Raw genomic sequence first — 22,687 nt, forward strand, 5'->3', positions numbered from 1 at the left:
CTTTATGTTGCTTAAGTAGAGGTTCTACTCTTACTGTACACAGCTTGCAAAGAAAGGACAACTTTTTGTCAAACCATCTTTCACTATGCACTTTAAAATATGAGGTTTACAAGTCGGTTTTTATTTTTGTACTTTACCCAGCACCCTGGTAATAGCTTGAACTGATCCACCCAAAACTACACATATTCACAAAGACATTGGACCATATTCAATTAGGAGAAAAAAAAGTCTGTTATCTGCGATAATTTATCGCAGATGACGTCATTTTCGCCATTTTCACTTATGCCCATATTCAATTTGAAAGACTTTTCGCAGGTGCGAAAAGTCTTTGTAAAAAAACGGGGATCATTTTTCACCTTAGAATAGGTGGCGAAAAAAAGTGCAGAATTGGGGTTTAGGGGTGCAGCCTTTGGAATATCCCCTAAAAGCAATCTGTGTCAAAAAATTTTTTTTAAAAAGTAGCCTAGGACACCCCAAAAAAAATGGTTTCATTTTGGGGGCAAAAAAAAAAAGTTGGGACAAACTTAAAAACTAGCAAAATAGACTCAGGGCGGGTCCCCATGTATGCGGCAGGTGTTTTCTAGAATGCGGTTGGTTGTGGCAGGTGGATTTTTGAAGAATTTTTAGAGTTCACTTTAGGGACTTCAAAATATGTTTGCACCCATTTTCATGTACCCCAAATTTGATGGGACTAGTTTTTTTTTAAAAAAAATTTTGCTAAATGCTATTCCTCACCACTTATTCAAAGACGCATAAAAGCGACTGCCAAAACCGTATAAAAACCCCAAATACCTTCAGCAGACCAATTCGGGGGTACACATAGTCATCCCCCATGTCAGACCATTTTTTGGGGGGTGACAGGCTGATTTCCTGAAAAGTGACAGGACTATTCGATACTTACCTTTCCGCCGGGTCCCGTGTTTGCCGATTCCTAATTGAAAATGGGGATACGCAGGCACGCGTCCGATACTTTATCCCCAGGAAAAAAGGTGATGATGGCGAAAAGTCCGACCTCTGACTTTTCGCCTCTAATTGAATATGGCCTATAGTGTTTATGCACATGCGATGCTGTTTCTGATATGTCACAAGAGCAGAATGCAACAATTGTACTGTTTGTTCACTGTAAGTGACCCCCAAAATATTACAATTCCTCTCCATATTTCTGCTTTTGCTTTTTCTCTGTTATGTCTCACTACTTCTGCTGGCTCCTTGTCTGTATTCCCTCATCACTGTATTCTTCCCACCATGTCTGAGGTTGTGCTCTTTGGTCAATCACAGGTATATAGGGTGAAGTGTAAGTGGCTGTTGATCCTGCTCTGCTGCCCTCTGTTCTACACATTCCATTTCTCTATATTCCCTGTATTATCAACTGATTACTATTCCCAGCACTCACCCTTCCACGCCTTTCCTATTACTCCCATTTACCACCTAAAGGGTATTATTCAGCACCAGCAGTGTGGACAGAGGTAATAATCACAGAGGGGATGTAGGGGGAAAAAGTTGTCACACAACTCAACTCCTTCACCTTAATTATCCTTCTGTTCTGTTCCCATATTTCTCTCTATCTTTTCTTACAAACGCTCCTTCTCTCCATACCTTCTGCTTCTATTTAATGCCTCCTGTGTCTTTCTACCTTTCCAATCTCTCCCATCTCCTCCCCTCCTTTACTGACAGCCGTTAGAATGTAGGAAATCTATTTAATCCTATAATAGTATTACAGGCCTGAGGAGGCAGAAAGGGCCATGTACTAGATGTTAACCCCAGCACCACTAGGAAATAATGGAACAGAACATACAACCTGAAGGATATTGAAAAGAACTTGTCTTAACATTGCATCCTAAGTGCATGCCGCTGACTGTATGAAACAAGGTAGAAATTAAAGCAGTGTTCTGTACATTGCCCAGCACTCAAACACAACATTCAGCCATTTTGTTGTAAAGTATGTGTCTCTCTGCATCTATACGTATCGTTCCTCGCTGCATCTATATGTATTGTTCCTCTCTGCATCTATTCATATATCGTTCCTCTTGCACCTGTACATATCGTTCCTCTCTGCATCTATAGGTATCGTTCCTCTCTGCATCTATACGTATCGTTCCTTGCTGCATCTATATGTATTGTTCCTCTCTGCATCTATACGTATATCGTTCCTCCTGCACCTGTACATATCGTTCCTCTCTGCATCTATACGTATCGTTCCTCTCTGCATCTATACGTATCGTTCCTCGCTGCATCTATATGTATTGTTCCTCTCTGCATCTATACGTATATCGTTCCTCCTGCACCTGTACATATCGTTCCTCTCTGCATCTATACGTATCATTCCAATCTGCATCTATACGTATCGTTCCTCCTGCATCTGTACATATCGTTCCAATCTGCATCTGTACGTATATCGTTCCAATCTACATCTGTACGTATATCGTTCCTTTCTGCATTTCTACGTATATCGTTCCTTTCTGCATTTCTACATATATATAACATTCCTCTCTACATCTGTACGTATTTCGTTCCGCTCTGCATCTGTACTATTTATCGTTCCTCTCTGCATCTATACGTATATCATTCCTCTCTGCATCTTTACTTATATCATTCCTCTCTGCATCTGTAAGTATATCGTTCCTCTCTGCATCTGTAAGTATATCGTTCCTCTCTGCATCTATACGTATATCATTCCTCTCTGCATCTGTAAGTATATCGTTCCTCTCTGCATCTGTAAGTATATCGTTCCTCTCTGCATCTTTATGTATTTCGTTCCTCTGTGCATCTGTACTATTTATCATTTCTCTCTGCATCTGTACGTATATCGTTCCTCTCTGCATCTTTATGTATTTCGTTCCTCTCTGCATCTGTACTATTTATCATTTCTCTCTGCATCTGTACGTATATCGTTCCTCTCTGCATCTGTAAGTATATCGTTCTTCTCTGCATCTGTACGTATATCATGCCTCTCTGCATCTGTACGTATATCGTTCCTCTCTGCATCTGTACGTATATTGTTCCTCTCTGCATCTGTACCTATATCATGCCTCTCTGCATCTGTGCGTATATCGTTCCTCTCTGCATCTGTACGTATATCGTTCCTCTCTGCATCTGTACGTATATCGTTCCTCTCTGCATCTGTACGTATATCATTCCTCTCTGCATTTGTACATATCGTTCCTCTCTGCATCTGTACGTATATCGTTCCTCTCTGCATTTGTACATATCGTTCCTCTCTGCATCTGTACATATTGTTCCTCTCTGCATCTGTACATATCGTTTCCATCTGTACATATATTTCCTCTCTGCATCTGTACATATCCGTTTCTCTCTGCATCTGTACATATATTTCCTCTGTACATATCGTTCCTCTGCATCTGTACATATCGTTCCTCTGCATCTGTACATATCGTTCCTCTCTGCATCTGTACGTATCGTTCCTCTCTGCATCCGTACGTATCGTTCCTCTCTGCATCCGTACGTATCGTTTGCATCTGTACATATCATATCCTCTCTGCATCTGTATGTATCGTTCTTCTCTGCACCCATACTTTTCTTTTCTGCGTCTGTACATATCGTTCCTCTCTGCATCCGTACAGATGTGTCCTCATACATCTAGCCTCCTTGTAAGCTAAACAGCCCTTCTAGGCGCGCCGAGGCGTGGCTCTGTAGCGCTGAGCATCTTTTCGTACAACTTTTTACCTTCGAATGCATCTTATTCACACAGCAATGCGAATAGTTATCATTTTAATCAGCAGAAGCTGCTTGTGCTATGTGGCATGCCTATATTCTTTGAGCGAATGCGGGTGTCTCTGCATGCGAAATGCTACGTTACAGTGTCATCGGCTGTAACACTGTATCGTAGCGTTTAGCATGCAGATACACCCGAAGTCGCACATAGAACATAGGCATGCTGCATATCATTTTAATCAGCAGAAGCTGCTTGTGTTAACTATTTGCATCGCTGTGTGCGAATAAGACGCATTTGAAGGTAAAAAGTTGCACAAACGACGCTCAGCGCTACCAAATCACACAGAGCTCCCATGTAATGTGTAGCGCATGGAGAATAGATAGATGTGGACACATCTGTACATTTCGTTCCTCTCTGTATCAGTATGTATCGTTCCTCCGCATCCGTACGTATCGTTCCTCTCTCCGTACATATCGTTCCTCTCTGCATCTGTACACATCGTTCCTGTCTTCATCCGTACATATCGTTCATGTCTGCATCCGTACATATGGTTCCTCTCTGCATCTGTATATATCGTTCCTGTCTGCAACCATACATATAGGCCCAGATTCAGACCCGCTCGCTGCCGGAGTCAGCTCGCAGGTCTGAAGGGGATTTTTCTTTTTTTTTTTACCAGCCTTCTGGCCGCTCGCTAAGCTGTGGGTAACCACCCACAGCTTTAGCGAGCGGCCAGGTGATGGTCGCGATGGTCCCGACCATCGCGACCATCGGGGCTTGCGACGAGACCCTTGGGGTAGGGTCTCGTCTGCCGCAAGCCCCAGTGAGCTACCGGCTCTAATAGAGCCGAAAGCTCACCACTGACATCACTCGTGATGTCAGTGGGGCCGCCCCCAAACGGCAGGCTTTCCTTTGGGAACGCCTTCATTTGGCAAGTCACCCCCCGACCCGCCTACAAAACGGGGCAAGCTGTCGATCAACATCGACAGCCGCCCGGTTTGTAGCGAGTGAATTTCTCAGTCACTCCGGGGCTCACATGTGCGCACTGCCGGGCCACCGACCCGCTTGCGAGCAGGTCTGAATCAGGCCCATAGTTCCTTTCAGCGTATGTACATATCGCTCCTCTCTGCATCCGTATGTATCGTTTCTCTCTGCATCTGTACGTATCATTCCTCTCAGCATCCGTACGTATCGTTCCTCTCTGCATCCGTACGTATCGTTCCTCTCTGCATCCGTACGTATCGTTCCTCTCTGCATCCGTACGTATCGTTCCTCTCTGCATCCGTACGTATCGTTCCTCTCTGCATCCGTAAGTATCGTTACTTTCTGCATCCGTACGTATCGTTCCTCTCTGCATCTGTACGTATCGTTGCCCTCTGCATCCGTACGTATCGTTCATGTCTGCATCCGTACGTATCGTTCCTCTCTGCATCTGTACGTATCGTTCCTCTCTGCATCTGTACGTATCGTTCCTCTCTGCATCCGTACGTATCGTTGCCCTCTGCATCCGTACGTATCGTTCCTGTCTGCATCCGTACGTATCGTTCCTCTCTGCATCCGTACGTATCGTTCCTCTCTGCATCTGTACGTATCGTTCCTCTCTGCATCTGTACGTATCGTTCCTCTCTGCATCTGTACGTATCGTTGCCCTCTGCATCTGTACGTATCGTTGCCCTCTGCATCCGTACGTATCGTTCCTGTCTGCATCCGTACGTATCGTTCCTGTCTGCATCCGTACGTATCGTTCCTGTGTGCATCCGTACGTATCGTTCCTGTCTGCATCCGTACGTATTGTTCCTCTCTGCATCCGTACCGTTACTTTCTGCATCCGTATGAATCGTTACTCTGCATCCGTACGTATCGTTCCTCTCTGCTACCGTACGTATATTTCCTCTGTGCATCTGTACGTATATTTCCTCTGTGCATCTGTACGTATCATTCCTCTCTGCATCCGTACGTATCGTTTCTCTATTCCAAAAATCTTATTGTGTAGAACTGATAGACACACTTTAAATAGCCACATTTCCGTTTCTGGGTTAAATGTTCAAAATTAACAATCTGTCTTCCTTGTATATATTATGAGTATTATATTAAACTTTAACTCCTGCACAGTGAAACATTTTCTCATTTACATGAGCCTAGATTCTTCCTCAGACAACAGCCTATTAATGTAGCATATCTGCTGTAAAGCTGTGTGCAGGCACACACATACAAAATACAGTATCACTTGCTAATATGTTGTTTGCGTAATCCAATCACACCTCAGCACACACAGTTTCCGGTACAAATATCCAGCTGTAGCCTAAATGATCTGGTACAGGGTTCCTATGTGTGACGTTAAACCCTGCAGTGAGCTGTGTCCCTCTCTGATGTTTATTTGTTAGCTGCATTAATTATTAATAAGCCACTGCTGTAATTACCTGCCCCAGCAGCAACACTACTTTTTCTGAGCAACAGCTGCTCTCCAGGAGCTCAGAGACAGCACAGCTGTAACTCAGTGTATGGTGCTTGGTAGCACAGTAGTGTACCTTTGGGCAGCCCAGTAATCTCTAATTATTTTGCACAGGGCAGCAAAGTTGTTTCTCATTGTGAACCACTAGACAGCATATTTATCTCTCACTTATACAGTGCTGGGCAGCAGTCTTTCATAAAGGCCTAGTCATAGTTATCTCCTGCTGTATTGGATTAAACATTATTCCTCTCCATGGACAGTGCTGGGGTTCCTAGTTATCTGTCACTGTACAGTGATGAGCAGCTTTATTTTCTTTTACTGTGTTGCACTGAGCAGAATAGGTTTCTGTCATTGTACATTTCTGAGGGTACGATGGCTGCATCCTCGGACACAGCAGCGGATCACAGAAGCAGACGTCTCTTTATAAAAGACGCCTCCTGCGGCATTAGCATATTATTGCACAGCCGCTGTGTACAACTCTGACTCCGTCCCATAGTCGTGCTGCATTGTATAGTATTCTACAGCACAAGGCTCTTTGTATATTGTTGAGCAGAAGACATCACAAGACTCTTGAACTGTACACTACCATATTACAATGTATAGGAATGTATGTATAGTAATCTTTGAAGCATTGGATAGTGGGAGTGGTATGTTAGGTCGGCAGTTCTTATGTCGACATGCATAAGGTCGACGTGGTAAAAATGTTGACATGCTTAGCATGTTAACAGTGACCATTTTGATATTCATCATTTGTACACAGATGACATATCGACATGATAGAATGTCAACTTGCCGTCCCTGGTGATCTATCGACTACTTACTGGGTCCCAGCGGTCATGGTCACATCGGTCATGTGACCAACAGATCCGGTGCAGAACCACTGTGCCCAGCAGTCACTTACCTGGTCCCGGCAGCAATGGAGTTTCTGGGTCCCGGCAGTCATGTAACCAGCAGTTCCAGTGCATGTGTGATTGAGCAGCATTCGGGTGAGTATTTTTCCCTAATCTTAATCCCTAACCCTCCCTCTAGTGCCGAACATTGTGACCATATTGACATTCTGAGGATGTCGGCATGTTAAACCATGCCGACATTCTGGTGGCCACATTATGAATATTGATATGGTGACTATTGACCACGTGACCGGATACCGTATAATTAGACCTCTCACTGAAAGTGTTATGCAGACCAGGTATGTCATTGTACAGAGCTGAGCAGCACTACAACACATCACTGACAGTACAGTTATTTGTCAGTAAATATCACCTCTAGTTCTTACTGTATAGAGCTACACATCGCAACTATTTCTTATTTTACAGTAATGGACTGTGCAACTATCTCTTAAGCTGCCCACACACATAGCGATATTTTACCCGATCTGGCCGATTCCGACACATTGGAGCGACAGATCGTGTAAAATATGGCCAAATCCTGAGTAAATTGTGAGTCCCCACTCACGATCACGATGCACGTCCCCGCTGGTCGCACATCGCATCGTCAGATTTGCCGTGCAGTAGGGTAGATCTGACAATATAGGACACGATGCACTGTAAAAAGTCTGGATGCAGGAGAGATTGTATGAAGATTGGACACCAAATCGTGAGCAGATCATGTGCAGAGCTGCCGGGGAGAGTTTCAAGGGAAATCGGACACATCGGCTGATCGTGAGCACATCGCTATGTCTGTGGGCACCTTTACTGTACAGTACTTGACAACACAACTTAGCTTTCTTTTACTGTACAATGCTGGACTGTGCAGCTATCTCTTACTGTACAGTGCTGGACTGTGCAGCTATCTCTAGCTGTCCAGTAATGGACTGTGCAACAATCTCTTACCGTACAGTACTTGACAAAGCAGCTTTGCTTTCTTTTACTATAAAATGCTGGACTGTGCAGCTATCTCTTACTGTACAATGCTGGGTTGTACAGCTAGCTCTTACTGTACAGTGCTGGATGGCAAAGCTGACACTGTACAGTGCTGGACAGTATAGCTATCTCTGACTGTACAGTGCTGGACACAACAGCTATATCTTACTGTACTTTGCTTGTCAGCTCAGCTGTTTCTTACTGTACAGTGCTGGACAGCACAGTATCTCTTACTGTACATGCTGGACAGCACAGTATTTTTACCATACAGTGTTGAACAGCACAGTATCTTTTACTACACAGTGCGCAGATATCTCTTACTGTACTGTGCTGCACAGCTCAATTGGGTTAGGTATGGGAGACCGGCAGTCGGAATGTCATCTGTCAAAAGACCGACAGCGGCATCCCGATGCTTAGTATCCTGACAGGGGTTAGGTAAGTATTCTAACCCTCCCCCAGTCACCCCATAACCCCCCCTGCACCCTAACTCTCCCCGTCAGTGCCTAAACCTAACCCTCCCCCCTTAGTGCATAACCTAAACCTAACCCTCCCCCCTTAGTGCATAACCCCCCTGTCTGCAGCCTAGCCCTAACCCTAACCTCCCCCTCCTGCAGCCTAACCCTAAACCCCCCCCCCTCCCATGGTGCCTAAACCTAACGCAACAGCTAACAGGGCCCGCGACTGTTGGGATTCCGGCGCCAGCATCTCCACTGATGTCGGGATTCTGGCACCGGTGTTCTGGCTGGAAGCCAGTATTCCGGCGCCAGGATTTCGACAGCCGGCAGCCCGGCTGTAGGTAAACGAACTACATCCCGCTCAGTTATCTCTTACTGTACAATGCTGGACATCACAGTATCTCTTATTGAAGAGTGCTGGACAGCACATTATCTCTTACTGTACGGTGCAGCTATCTCTTACTAACCGTGCTGGACACTGCGCAGCTATCTCTTACTGTACAGTGCTTGGCAGCACAGTATTTCTTATTGCACTGTGCTGGACAGCGTGCTGCTATCTCTTACTGTATTGTGCTGCACAGCGTAGCTATCTCTTACTGTATAGTGCAAAACAGCACAGGCATCTCTCACTGTAGTATGTACAGTGCAGGATAGCACAGTATCTCTTACTGTACAGTGCGGAACATAGCAGCTATCTCTTACTGTACATTGGCAAGCAGTGTAGTATCTCTTACTTTACAGTGCTGGCCAGCACAGCTATCTCTTACCTGACAGTGCTGGATGGGATACGTTCAAAATCCCGACAGCGGGGATTCCGGCGGTCACAATGGCGACGCCGGTATCCTGACACTTATCGGAATACCAACGCCGGCATCCCGAAGGTAATGGGGGGAGCTGGGGGGAGGGTTAGGGACTAAGGGAAGAGGGTTAGGTTTAGGCACCGGGGAGGGAGAGTTAAGGGTTAGGTTAGATATACTTATCTTCAGCCGTCGGGATGCTAACCTAGTCGGGATGCCGGCGTCAGGGTTCTGACCGCCGGGATCACGAACGCCGGCATCCCGTACTGGATAGTGCAATTTTCTTTCACTGTTCAGCGTTGGACACAACAGATATCTGTGAATTTGTATTATTTGCTCACACTTTTTACTGAATGGGTATGTAATGCCGGCTGTCGGGATGACTCCTGTCAGAATACAGACAGCGGCATCCCGATGGTTGGTACACCGATGGGTCGGATTAGTATACTTGCCCTCCCCCTTCTCCCCCTAACCCTCCCTTCATGTAGCCTAACCCTCCCCATCCTAACCCTCCCCGTTAGTGCCTAAACCAAAGTCTCCCCCCTTCGAGCCTTCATCAGTGAAACGCAGGCGTGTCTGTCCAATTGAACGTCGCTGCATGGGCGTGCATATATTAGCCACTGAGACGGCATACGCAGCTTGAGTACTCATTGCGTGCCACACGATTTGCAGTTTCTGCGGCAGGTCAGACCTGCTGTCATTGTGCGTGAGGGGCAGATGTTCCCGATGTATACCACAAGGTATTACTGATTTGAGACAGCGGCAGTGGGCGTCTCTATGCTGGCTGTGCGACGCCTTTGCGATTGCAGTCATTAGCATATTTTCGCAGCAGATCTCTGTGCGTAACCGCAGCTGTGATCGTAATAGCGACCCGTAGTGAATCAGGCCCATTGTCTCTTTGTACTTTACTAGGAGCAGATTTGAGTGGTTCTAGTAAGCATAATTTTTCCTTTCACTGTATTGTGCATTTGTCAGTGTGTGATAGTGTCAGGTCTAACTGTGCATTTGTCAGTGTGTGATAGTGTCAGGTCTAACTGTGCATTTGTCAGTGTGTGATAGTGTCAGGTCTAACTGTGCATGTGTCATTGTGTGATAGTGTCAGGTCTAACTGTGCATGTGTCATTGTGTGATAGTGTCAGGTCTAACTGTGCATATGTCATTGTGTGATAGTGTCAGGTCTATCTGTGCATATGTCAGTGTGTGATAGTGTCAGGTCTAACTGTGCATGTGTCATTGTGTGATAGCTCTGCAGCTCAGCACTGAACAGAGGTATATACTGAGGTACAGTGTTTGGGTCTCCCTGTACAGGACTGGCCAGTAATATATCCCAGTGAGTGATATCTACAGCCCAGCACTGTACAAAGGCATATAAAGAGCTTCAATGCTTGACAGCATTAGGTCTCACATTGTAGGATTGGCTAGTGTATTTGTGTGAGTGTTAGCTCTGCAGCCTAGCACTATCCAGAGGTATACAAAGGTACATTGCTTGGTAGCATTAGATTTCACTGTGCAGGATTGACAGTATTTCTCAGTGCGTGATAAGTCTGCAGCCCAGCACTGTACAGATGCGTGCAGTGCTTGACTGCAGAATTATCACTCAGTGTACAGTGCTGGTCATTAATCCTTCATTGTACAGCATTGAGGAGCATAATTATTCTCTGTTTTTAGTGCTGGCAAGCAGTGTGATGTCTCATTGTATAGTTCTGGCCAGCATAGTTATCTTTCACGCTTCAGTGCTAGTGGCATAGTTTCATTTTACTGTATATCACTGGGCAGCACAGGTATCTCTCATTATTAAATCCTTGTTACACTCTGTGCAATGCAGCACTACATCGTATCGCTAATGCGGAGTATAACAGTTATGTCGTGATTAGGGTGCTGTGCAGTACATGTCTCACTGTATGCTTTGGCCCCCACTCTCATCTGTCAGTATACATTAATGTAAGAGTACAGTAAAATTAGAGTCTGGTGACCAAGCCATCTGTTTTGGACATTTTAATTGCACCAAATTATACATTTATATATGTTTTTTTCCAATCATATATAAATGGACGGGTTGGGTATGGGAGACCGGCAGTCGGGATGCATGCTCTCAAAAGACCGACAGTGGCATCCCGTTGCTGCCAATCCCGACAGGGGCTCCATAATTATCTTAAACCTGCTCCCTTCACCCCCTAACCCTCCCTTCCTGCATCCTAACCCTCCCCCCTCAGCACCCTAAAAGTCCCCATTAGTGCCTAAGCCTAACCCTCCCCCCGCGGCTAACAGCTATCCCGGCCCGCTATACTTATGTTCGGGATGCTGACAGCCAAGATTCCGGCGTCGGCATCTCAACTGATATTGGGATTCCGGCACTGGTGTTCTGGCCACAGGTTGGGATTCCGGCGCTGGGATTTCCATCGCCAGCATCCCCTGCGGCAGTAAGCTGACTACATCCCTAAATGGACCATAGTGTAAAATTTGTGGTTACTCCAATTAATTTAAATGAGGGAACAAAGTGATACCACTCAGCGTATAGTGGCTAGTCTGACCTCCAGGATAGGGATTACAATCTCCCAGCTATACTGTCCAGAGTTGTGTAGTATCGCTATACACAGCAATCACTATAATAATGCCACCTGGTAGTTTATAGTATTGTGCAGTACATTTCTTATTACATTATGGTATAACAATGTAAGAATGTATAGACTGTTGGAGAATAGTGTTGCTTCAGTATGGATGACAAAGCAGTGTAGCTGCTAGTTTCCAGTGTAAATGAATAGATACAGCACAGCTATCATTCAGTGCATAAATCTGAGACACACAGTTATCTTTTACCAGCCAGAAGTACAGTATGTCAGCATACAGAGATGGGCAGAGTAATTATCTCTTTATGTGCAGTACTGGGCAGCAGCTTTATCTCACAGAGGACAGCTATCTATCCATGGACACTAGACTTCTCCCAGGATGCAGTAGCTAGGATAGCAGGCACTCTGTATACTGTACACTGCTTATATATAGGACTGAGGAGCCGAGTCATTGCTCACAGCTGCTACTTCTCTCCAGCTCATTGTCATAGTTCCTCCTCTCCTCTTCTCTCCCTCTCCCCACTTTCCTCTCTTCATTCTCCTCCCTGTTTCCCTCTGATTCTGTATTTGTTTGTCCCTCCTCTTCGCTAGCTTCTTCTCCCTCACACTGTGTATTTTCCCTGCTCTCTCACCCTTCTCTCTCTGATTTGCTTTTCCCTTGTGCCTCTCCCTCATTTTGGCTTTCTCTATAACGTGTGTATACTCGGTAATATTACTGTTCTGTCTCTGTGCTCTGCAGCTGCAGACTAACCCCTGGATTTGTATTTTTGCTGAGTGTCAGTGGATGTGTGTCCTTGTGCGTCTCCGTGTTTGCGTCCTTGTATGTGTGTGAGCCTCTGTGGCTTTTTTTTCTCTTGTTTGTGCATTGTCTTTTCCCCCAGAATATCTATGTCATTGTGTCTGTATGGTTAGTGCTGGACCTCTGTGTTACTGCAGACCAGCGTAGGTGAATGATTTGTGCATGTTATCCTTTAAATGCAAGAAGTATTGTATTAAGGTCTTGCACTATTATTCTTTGATTGGAAATGGAAAAAAGAAAAGGCGTCTCGCAGCTGCGGAAAATGAAGGCCAGGTACAGATATCATCTATTTATGCTTTTGATATTGATGTTTCTGTCTTTATAGCCAGTACTGCTAGACTAACAAGTGCTATCTGCAAGGATGGCTGTGAGCATCTCTATGTATATCATTATATCATTATAGACCTTTATATACAGCTCATTCCATTGCTTGGTTTACATACTTAGATTAATAAATCATGTTTAGAATAGACCGTGATAATATGCATAATATTGTATATATGACTCAATAGATGGATTTTCTTCCATGTTAGCTATGTCTGGTACAGTTTATTTATTTTCTCATGTCTGTCCCCCACTACTTTATCTTATATACATCATGCAACATTATCCAAGGCATTATCTCTCATCCCACCGTCCCTGATATTGTACTCCCCATTTCTCTCCCCTTCATTTCTTATTCTAACTCCTCCATCCGCACAATTCCTCCCCTGTCCTTTTTATGTTAAAATTCAGCTGGTATCTTGTGCTGTGAGTGTACCTGGCCTGTTCTCTATATTCATCTCATGTAGATGTACTTCAGAAGCATTACTGACCCCCATTCCACCAGCTGACCCAGGAGACCTGTGCGCTGAGAGGAGGGGGAATGATTTTGAGAACAACATAGAGAAAGAAATAGCAGCACATAGGACAAAAGAAGATAATGCAAGCGTGCCGCACATATGGAGGCTGAGTAGTGGGAGATAACCTAGAAATGTTAAGAAGGAAGATTAAGAATGTAAAAATAGACAATTTGTATGGATGGATGATAATAGTTGATATTACAGAGAGAGCAGAATATGGAGATTGCTGTACATCTTACCATGAAACCAGAGAGAGGGAGCAATGTGTACACAATATAAAGGAAGAGTAATAGAGGGAGACTGCTTTGTACATTAGAGAGATGGATAGGCAGATGATGGTACTGGTTATAGATAAAGAGAAATAGAAGGTTATAGGTATACAGATCTAAAATGAGCTAGAGACAGATACCCTGGAAACCACCAAAGCCAAAGTAATGCCTGAGCTGCACACAGATTTCACAAGATCGGCTTCTCACACGTCTGGGCTTATAGAGCTGTGTGGATTAGTGAGACCTAGTGCACAGCTAAGCCCTACCCGGTTTCTATACACCGAGAATGTGCATTGCTGAATGCATCTAAACTGTCCCATGTGGGCCTAAGTGATGGCCTTCATTAGTAACAACAACGGTAGCCCCAGGGAAGATGCCCTTCTGCACTTTTTTACATCTTTCCTTGATACACCACTCTCCTTATACTACAGTCAGGTAAATTGTATTATACAATATGCCACAATAATTCATTTATACAGATGTGTCCTCATACATCTAGCCTTAATACGCCACGCAGCACGACTTGCCTGGGTGAGTGAGCCGCCAGGTCCCGTGCTACTCTGTTAGCATCAGGCGTCTAAGTTACAATGTAATGCGACTAGGATGCACCGGCACTGTGATTAATGTGATATGTGACACTTGTATATGTCTGTATATGAAGCACAAAAGGACTTAAGGTCCCCATACACGGTGAGATTCAAAGTTGGTAAGATCATTTGTACAATTTCCCTTGAAATTCTTCATAAGATGTGGTCAAATGGTGTACGATTAATCACTAAGATCATAGGATAAGATGCATAGAAGTGTATCACATCGTACACGATCAGTTGAGATCTCTCTGCAAAACCATCTGATCTGCGATCCAACTAGACAACGGCGGGGACGCGCATCGGGGTCGTAGAAGACTCAAAATACATCTATTTGCCATCGATTGGTCTGTCCAACCTGTAGAAACTGCCCAAATCGTGTGATCAATCGTCCCGTGTATGGCCAGCATTAGAATAAAAATAGCTGCAGCCGCTAATTGTAGCACCTCATGTACAGATTCGGAGACTCAGGTGCACACAGATATACAAGTGTCACATATCAAGCACAGTCTGTTGGTGCGTCCTAGACTCATCGCATTATGACTTAGATGCGTTTTGTAACAAAAAAACAAAACCTGCCCGGTGCTAGTAGAGTCTCACGGGACCTGGCGCTCAGAGAGGGGCTGTTTAGCGTGACTGCAACAAAGATGTCCATAACTGCCAACTGTCCTTGTTTCCCAAAAAAAGAGATTGTCACAGGATTATTCCTGGAAGTGCAGAAAGAGGGACATGGTGATTGGTCTTTGTGTCACTATGGTGGGCTTCCACCTTCATCCAACATTTGAGGAGCGCAATGGTGGGAGAAATCGTAAATACGCTTTGCTAAGTAGAAGTGACATAGACCAAGTAAAGATCCTAGATACCTGTAGTTACTAGTAATAAATAAATAAATGTAGATGTTGAAGACAGCTTATTTATATGTACAGGAGGAAAGCCAGTAGCTTTATATATAAGGACACATTTACTGGTGCAGCACTTGTGTTTTTTTAACACTGCTAAGTGTGCATGTCATGTGTGTGGTTTGCTACTAGTGTTTAAAGTTGTCAAAAAGAAAATTGGTAAAACTGCAAATGGGTGTGGTAACACTACTTCTAGTGTGAGACCCATTTACATGCATTTTACTAGCTTTGCAAACGTTAGTAACGCATACACAATAAATACTTATCTATTCTTTGGACTATCCCTGCAGAGTGCATGTGTGGGAGGTGTCAAGACGCGATTCTCATCACCAGTCCCCGTCTACCACTGCATGGTAACACTGATAGCATCTTTTCACGGCGGGGGCAGGTCTGATGAGGCGAATGTCGCAACAGACAGACAGAATCTGGGGGGGTGGTTTACTCTCCCAGCAGCCCTGTCTCACGGGCCTTACATGACAGTAGGTAAGTATGATGTCATAAATTTCAGGGGATATGAGGAAGATAGTACTTGATACCTATTTATATACCACACCACCTATAGTCGCTCTTAGAACAATTTAAGCAACTATTACATCTAAAATTGAAAAGGTGATGGCAATCATAAAGTAAGAGCATTTTGTCCCTACTGGAATGGATCATGTTGGGAAGTATGATCTAGTGCAGCGGTTTTCAACCGGTGTGCCGCGGCACACTAGTGTGCCGTGGCCGGTTGTGAAGTGTGCCGCGGGACTGTCAGAGCCACCGGGCACATTTTACTGTACTTCAGCATCCCGGGCCGCTGAGCTCCTCTGGGAGACTCAGGCACGACCGGATAGTGACCTGCAAATATGCGGCGGCGTGACATCACAGGTCACGCACGCCACGTTGTCCACTGCCCTCCAGCCCGCTCTGCCAGCCAACGCCCTGCGCCAATCAGCCAGCCCGCGCTCTGTCCAGGCAGGCTCTGCAGCCTGCCTGGAAGCCCGCCCGCACGCGATCCTGCTGCAGTGTGAGTGACAAGGGGGGAAGAAATGTGGGTTTTGTGGGGACCAGACATTTTTTTCTTCTTCGTGGGTACCAGCCATAGTTTATTTTTTCGTGGGAACCAGTCATGTCATTTTTTTTAGTGAGAACCAGCCATTTGTTATCCAGCCATATAATTGCCTATTTAGTGGGGAACAATGTGTTTTGTTTTTTGTTTCTGAGGGGCCAGCCATAGGTTTCTTTTTCTGTGGGGAGCAATTCTGTGGGGCGCAATGTGGTATGGTTGTTTTTTTTGTGGGGAGCAATGTGGTTTTTTTTTTCTGTTAGGCCAGCCAATGGGATTGTTTTATTCTTGTGGGGGCCAATGTAGTGTGTTTTTTATTCTTGTGGGGGCCAATGTAGTGTGTTTTTTATTCTTGTGGGGGCCAATGTAGTGTGTTTTGTTCCTGTGGGAACTAATGTAGTGTGTTTTTTCATACCGCATCGCCGGATAGTGTGCCTTGGCAATTTTAAAATCTTGTGTAGTGTGCCGCGAGTTAAAAAAGGTTGAAAATCACTGATCTAGTGCATTATCTGGATTATGAGCAAATGCTGAATGTTGGCATAGATTGATATTTCTGAGGGTGCTTCCAAAGACAAGGAAATAAGCATACACCTGGAGATGTGCCAAAGTGCACTTGTGCTTGCAGTGGTGCTAAGCGGGACAGGGTTTGTGCAGTCCATATCTGAACCTTTGGGGTATATTTACTAAAGTGATGGTTTTTAGAAGTGGAGATGTTGCTCGTAGCAACTAATCAGATTCTTCTTAAAATTTATCTAACACCCTCTAGAAAATAATAGCTGCTATGGGCAATATCTCCACTTCTAAAAACCCGCACTTAAGTAAATATATCCCTTACAGCGGTGGTAGAAAACGGGATCGGTATGATTTACTGCCGGCCACATGGCAGAGGTGAAGATCCCGACAGCGCTACAGGTAAGTATAAATTAACCTAACCCCCCCCCCAACCCTAACCCTCCCTTAGGGGTGCCTAACCCTAACCCCCCCCAAGTGCCTAACCCCCTCCCAAGTGCCTAACCCTAACCCCCTCTAAGTGCCTAAACCTAACCCCCCTTCTCCGCTGCCTAAACCTAAGTCCCCCGGGGGGGTGCCTAACCCTAACCTCCCCCCAGTGGTGCCTAACCCCAACCCCCCCTTCCCCTAGCCTAACCCTCCCGGGGGGGTGCCCTAAGTCCCCCCCGGGAGCCCCTGACCCCCCCCCACCGGCTGTCCGCACCCGGTTCACCTTCGTTCAGGAAGCCGAGCGTCGTATCCTGGCATAGGTAAAATGACTAGCGTCAGGAGCTCGACGCCTGTCATTTAACCCTTGCCGGGATTAGACATTTGGTAAGCCGGCGGTCGGGATTCTGTCCGTCGGCTTCCCGACTGCTTCCCGTAGAAAACATTGAGCAAAAATGTAATTACATGGAATAGTGCGTAAAGGAGATGATCATAAAAGCATTCTGATATTCATTAAAAATTAGCATTACTATAGAAACATAGCATTTGGTGGCAGAGAATAACTGGATTGTTCCTTCCCAGACTTCCCTTTATTTGTGTACTGTATGTACAGTCAGATATAGACATGACAGAAATACATTCTACTTTCTTTCTTTACGATGTTCTAGATCGTTACCTTTATAATTAACAAGCCAATCTTTTTGCTAGTACGATATAGAGCAATGGAGGGTGAGTGTGTGCTCATTCTAGAGAACAGAAGATATAAAGATGCATATCTCAGAGTTGATGGAGATAGCTTTATGACAAATAGAGAGTAAACATACATAAAGTAATTATAAGGAAAATGCTTTAAACATTATAGAGACTAATATGCCGATAGTGCTATATACAATACAGAGCAAGAGAACATTGATTTATACATATTATACCACTAATACAGAAATATACACAAAAGAGACAAAGAAAAATGATAATATAGCCGCATACATTAGATAGGTAGAGAGGGGATAGGGCTATAAATTATAGAGACAGAGAATAAGGAAATAGCCGTCTATCACACAGAGAGAGAGGAGATTAGTAAAAAATAACTGCATATATCATATTAAAGACAGAGGGACAGTGTGAGAGATGGCTGTTTATTATATTAGAGAGCAACACAGATTGATGAGCAGATAGAAAGAATATAGTAGACACTGTAACTGTTCTTATACAGATTTTATAATACTCTAATACAGCGCTTCTCACACACTGAAGAGTGACATCCACATACATAACACACAATTTTAAAGATATAAAACTAAATGTAAAATAACCTTATAGCATAAATAAAGTATGTGTGGGTGGTCACATATTTCCAAGATAATGTGTGTGTGTGTGTGTGTGTGTGTGTGTGTGTGTGAGTGTGTGTGTGTGTGTGTGTGTGTGTGTGTGTGTGTGTGTGTGTGTGTGTGTGTGTGTGTGTGTGTGTGTATATATATATACATACACACACAAAAAGGATCAGCATTAATCGCAGCTGACCCCACTTTTATTTATACACGTATACACTTATTGTTTCATTAAGTTTTCCATTTACATACAGATGTGTCCTCACTCGTCTTTCTTGTAGATGCGTCATACAGCCCCTCTTGGTGCGCCTGGGCCCATGAGACTGCTAGCTTTTTTACCAAAAATGCATCTGTTGCAATGTGATGTGACTAGGACGCGCCAGCAGACTCTGCTGATTAATTTAATTTAATATGTGACACTTGTGTATCTGTGTGCGACTTATATCTGAATCAGCATGTGAAGTGCTACAATGCAGCGGGCACAGCTTGTTTCCAGGCCAAGTTCCGTTTACAGACTCAGATGCACACAGATATACAAGTGTCACATATCAGATTACTCAGCACAGTCTCCTGGCGCGTCCTAGTCACATCACATTGCCACAGATGCATTTTCGGAAAAACAAAGACGCCTGATGCTAGCAGAGCTGCATGGGACCTGACGGCTCACTTACGCCAGGCATATTGCGCTGTATGGCGTATTGAGGCTAGATGAGCAAGGACACATATGTACAAGAACTATTCACTAGTAAGAAAAATGTTCTACAGTTCTACCATCTGTTTCCCTCCCCTCTTCTCTTACCCCAACTCTATTCACACTTACCCTTTCTGTTCTCACATTACCTACCCAAAGCCCCCATTCCCGGCAGTTCTTTGTATACAACCTCACCAAAAACAGCCCCGCTCCCCCTTCGACCATACTCACCCAAAGCCTGCACTCCCTGCTGCTCTCTGACCCTGGCCTAATGGAAGCTAGGGGGCGGATGTGTATCAGTATGCGGCACCAGGCTGACAGCAATCAGTGGGGCAGGGGGGAGAGCAGGAAATCAGTCTCCTCGCTCTGCCAATTCGCTGGACTCTGGAGCACATACTGGTGCGGGACCCGGCTGTCATGTAATGCGACATTGAGCGCTATTGAGGCCCATTCTGCCTGACACACTCGGCATTAACTCGTTACACACTAATGTGTCACAACACACACTCCGAGAACCACTGTTCTAATATATAAACAGGCTTTGTAGTGAATACATAGCAAGTATAAAAGATTGCTGCATTCTATAGTGATGGATGTGTGTCACAAACAGACAAGCGCATGGAGAAATAACTGAAAGCAGTGAGGAAGATCACTATGTACTATACTGTAATTTTACTATATAAACAGGAAATGAATGACAGATGATTATAATACAAACATAAAAAGAGATGTCTAATTCCTTACTTTGTTCAGCAGATGCATGTTTTATAGATGGGCTCAGAACAATCCTGTAAAATAAGATACAGAAAAGTCATCTCATCGGGTTTATTGTATCAGGGCCGAAACTAGGATATCTGTCACCCGGTGCAAGGCAGCAATTTTGCGCCCCCCTCCCTGCCCGTACCTGGATTTTGTCCTTGCTCCTCCATAAGGCAGTGCATTACTCAGACGTCCCTGGTATAGTGACTTACATTATTCCATACACCATAATGCCCATTACACATTATACCACACACTGTAATGCCTATTAAAAGTGCCACTTACATATTTGCCCGACACCATTTTATGCCCCACAGTAATGCTTCTAATTACTTTAAAATTACTTGCTCGTTGCCATGGAGTTTCATGCTTGTTGCCAGGGGTTACATGCTCATTGCCAGGGGGTTTCATGCTTGTTGTCAGGGGATTTATGCTCATTGTCAGGGGGTTTCATGCTTGCTGTCAGGGGTTCCATGCTCGTTGCCATGGGTGTTTATGCTCAGCCAGGGGGGTTTATGCTCGTTGCCAGGGGGGTTTGAAGGGAGAAGATGCAGCTCTCAGCATCCTCTCCCTGCAGGGCCAGCGTTCCCGGCACTTCCGGGAACGCTGTGTGCATTGCGCTCTGCTAACAGACACTAGAGGTCCAGTAGGACCTCTAGCATCTGTCTCTTCCTTGGCGGCGGCCATTTTTTGATGGCCGTTTTCAGCAGAGTCCATGCGGACGGCTAGTCCGCATGGAATCTGCTGAAAACGGCCATCCAAAAATGGCCGCCGCCAACAAAGAGACAGACACTAGAGGTCCAGTAAGGACCTCTAGCATTAGTCTCCTCTTCGGCGGCGGCCATTTTCAGATGGCAGAGTCTTCTTTTTCACCCCCAGGCAATCCCCTCCCGGTGCACGTGCACCTCTAGCCCCCCCCTAGTTGCGGCCCTGATTGTATGGATAGGATTCGTATGCGGCAACATCTAGACAAGATGTTAAAGTTATGTACTAAAACAGTTTATAAAAAGAGAAAATGTAGGGTCTATTACACCTTCACTACCAGCTAGGAAAAGGTAGTAATGCAGGGGCTCCCTCTCCTAGCACTGGAACTGCCCCATGCCATTCTTTCCCAAGGGCCCCTCTGTTTCTCTTACAGCCCAAGTGCATAATGGACTGCGGTGTAAATGGGAGGACTAATCATAAGTCGCAATCAAGGGATGATGGGTTGTGATTGGTCTCCCCCTCACACATATTCTGTATGGGTTGTGATTGGTCTCCCCCCTCACACATATTCTGTATGGGTTGTGATTGGTCTCCCCCCTCACACATATTCTGTATGGGTTGTGATTGGTCTCCCCCTCACACATATTCTGTATATCAATTTACAGTGTATACATGTAACTGCTTTTATGGTTCTGATATTTAAGCCCGGTAGAGATCCAGGTAAAACGGTTGCATGTAACAGCCCACAGGATGGATAGAGTGAACCCATTTACTGTACTAGGTGGTAGTCTTTTAAAGACATAGGTTACCAGTCACCGACACACACTGAAGGTATACAGTATGTGGGCTGAGCCAATGTTCATCAGAATGCAGCTTATCAAATGACCAGAACAACACCTGTACAGCGTTTTATAATCTTTCAGAGTTTACATTGGTTTCTTCTAGGTGCATCAATTTTCTCCCAATAGTCCAGAAACAATGTATGTCTTAAATAGAACATTAATGTTTAGTATTGTGTATTGTGAACAGCATGTTTTCTTATTTCTCTACACATGGATGTACAGATACACCCCCCTACCCCCTAGAATTTGCTACAACGAGCAGGAAGCATACTGTATATTTGTTTTGCCAACATTGCCACCTTGTAAAAGAACTAAGAGGGAGCAAGTTCACTAATCACATATGGGAGAAGATAGGTACAGAATTCTGCTAGTGTGAGTTATTTATGCCCATGTTAGACCAGCAAAGAAGCCACAACTACCACAGTGCGTGTTATCATAAACTGCACAGAGGGCCTGATTCAGACCCGCTCGCGAGCGCTATGCGTTCGCAAGCGGGTCGATGGTGGCCCAGTGCACATGCGCATGACGGAGCCGGCTCCGTCGTGTACATGCGCGAGACCCGGGTAGCGACGGGCAAACCGTCGCTCCGGGTTCTCGTACCAAAGGGGGCATGCTGTCGATGTTGAGTGACAGCACTCCCCCTTTGGTGGGCGGGCCGAGTGCGTGGCTGCCCAGATGGAGGCGTTCCCATGGGAACGCCCACTGTCTGGGGCCGGCCCCACTGACATCACAAGTGATGTCAGTAGGAGTGCTTTCGGCTTTGATAGAGCCAAAAGCACTCTAGGGCTTGCGGCAAGGAGACCCTACCACAAGGGTCTCGTCGCAAGCCCGATAGTTGTGATGGTCTTGACAGCTATGCGAGCGGCCAGGAGGCCGCTCTAAAAACACAGAAGGCCGGCCCTGATTCAGAGCGAGCGCTCTGTCAGAGCGTCCGGCTCTGAATCAGGCCCAGACTTCCCAGAGAGTTGGCTAAACACCCAGGTGGACACTCATTGGCCTGCAGGAGGCGGTACCGACATGACACAAATCATGCCCTTGTATTCCCATTTAACTTGAGATTAGCATTTCCTTATTAATTCAGCACCACATCATCACATACAACACTCCCATACACTTAGTATATATCACCATTCTATCTGCTTACCAACCGCTACTAGGTAAACACCTTTCCTTTCTTTA

The 22,687-nt window shown here is 45.2% G+C and overlaps 1 protein-coding gene across 6 annotated transcripts in view; it reads left to right on the forward strand.

Moving 5' to 3' along the window:
- The window catches only part of LINGO1 (leucine rich repeat and Ig domain containing 1), a 319,884-nt gene that overhangs the window by 291,988 nt on the left and 5,209 nt on the right, over window positions 1-22,687 (forward strand). Inside the window, exon 1 of one of the 6 annotated variants that reach the window (XM_088443853.1) lies at window positions 12,336-12,875. The exons of the other annotated variants lie outside the window; for them this stretch is intronic. Within the exon in view, the coding sequence (XP_088299979.1) occupies window positions 12,765-12,875 (111 nt within the window). The 5' untranslated portion in view covers window positions 12,336-12,764. Of the gene's footprint in view, window positions 1-12,335; window positions 12,876-22,687 lie in introns of those variants that run through there. 6 annotated transcript variants of the gene reach the window in all.

This window comes from Taudactylus pleione, unplaced genomic scaffold (assembly GCF_031769625.1).
Source record: "Taudactylus pleione unplaced genomic scaffold, aTauple2 ptg000019l, whole genome shotgun sequence".
Classification (NCBI taxonomy): Eukaryota; Metazoa; Chordata; class Amphibia; order Anura; family Myobatrachidae; genus Taudactylus; species Taudactylus pleione.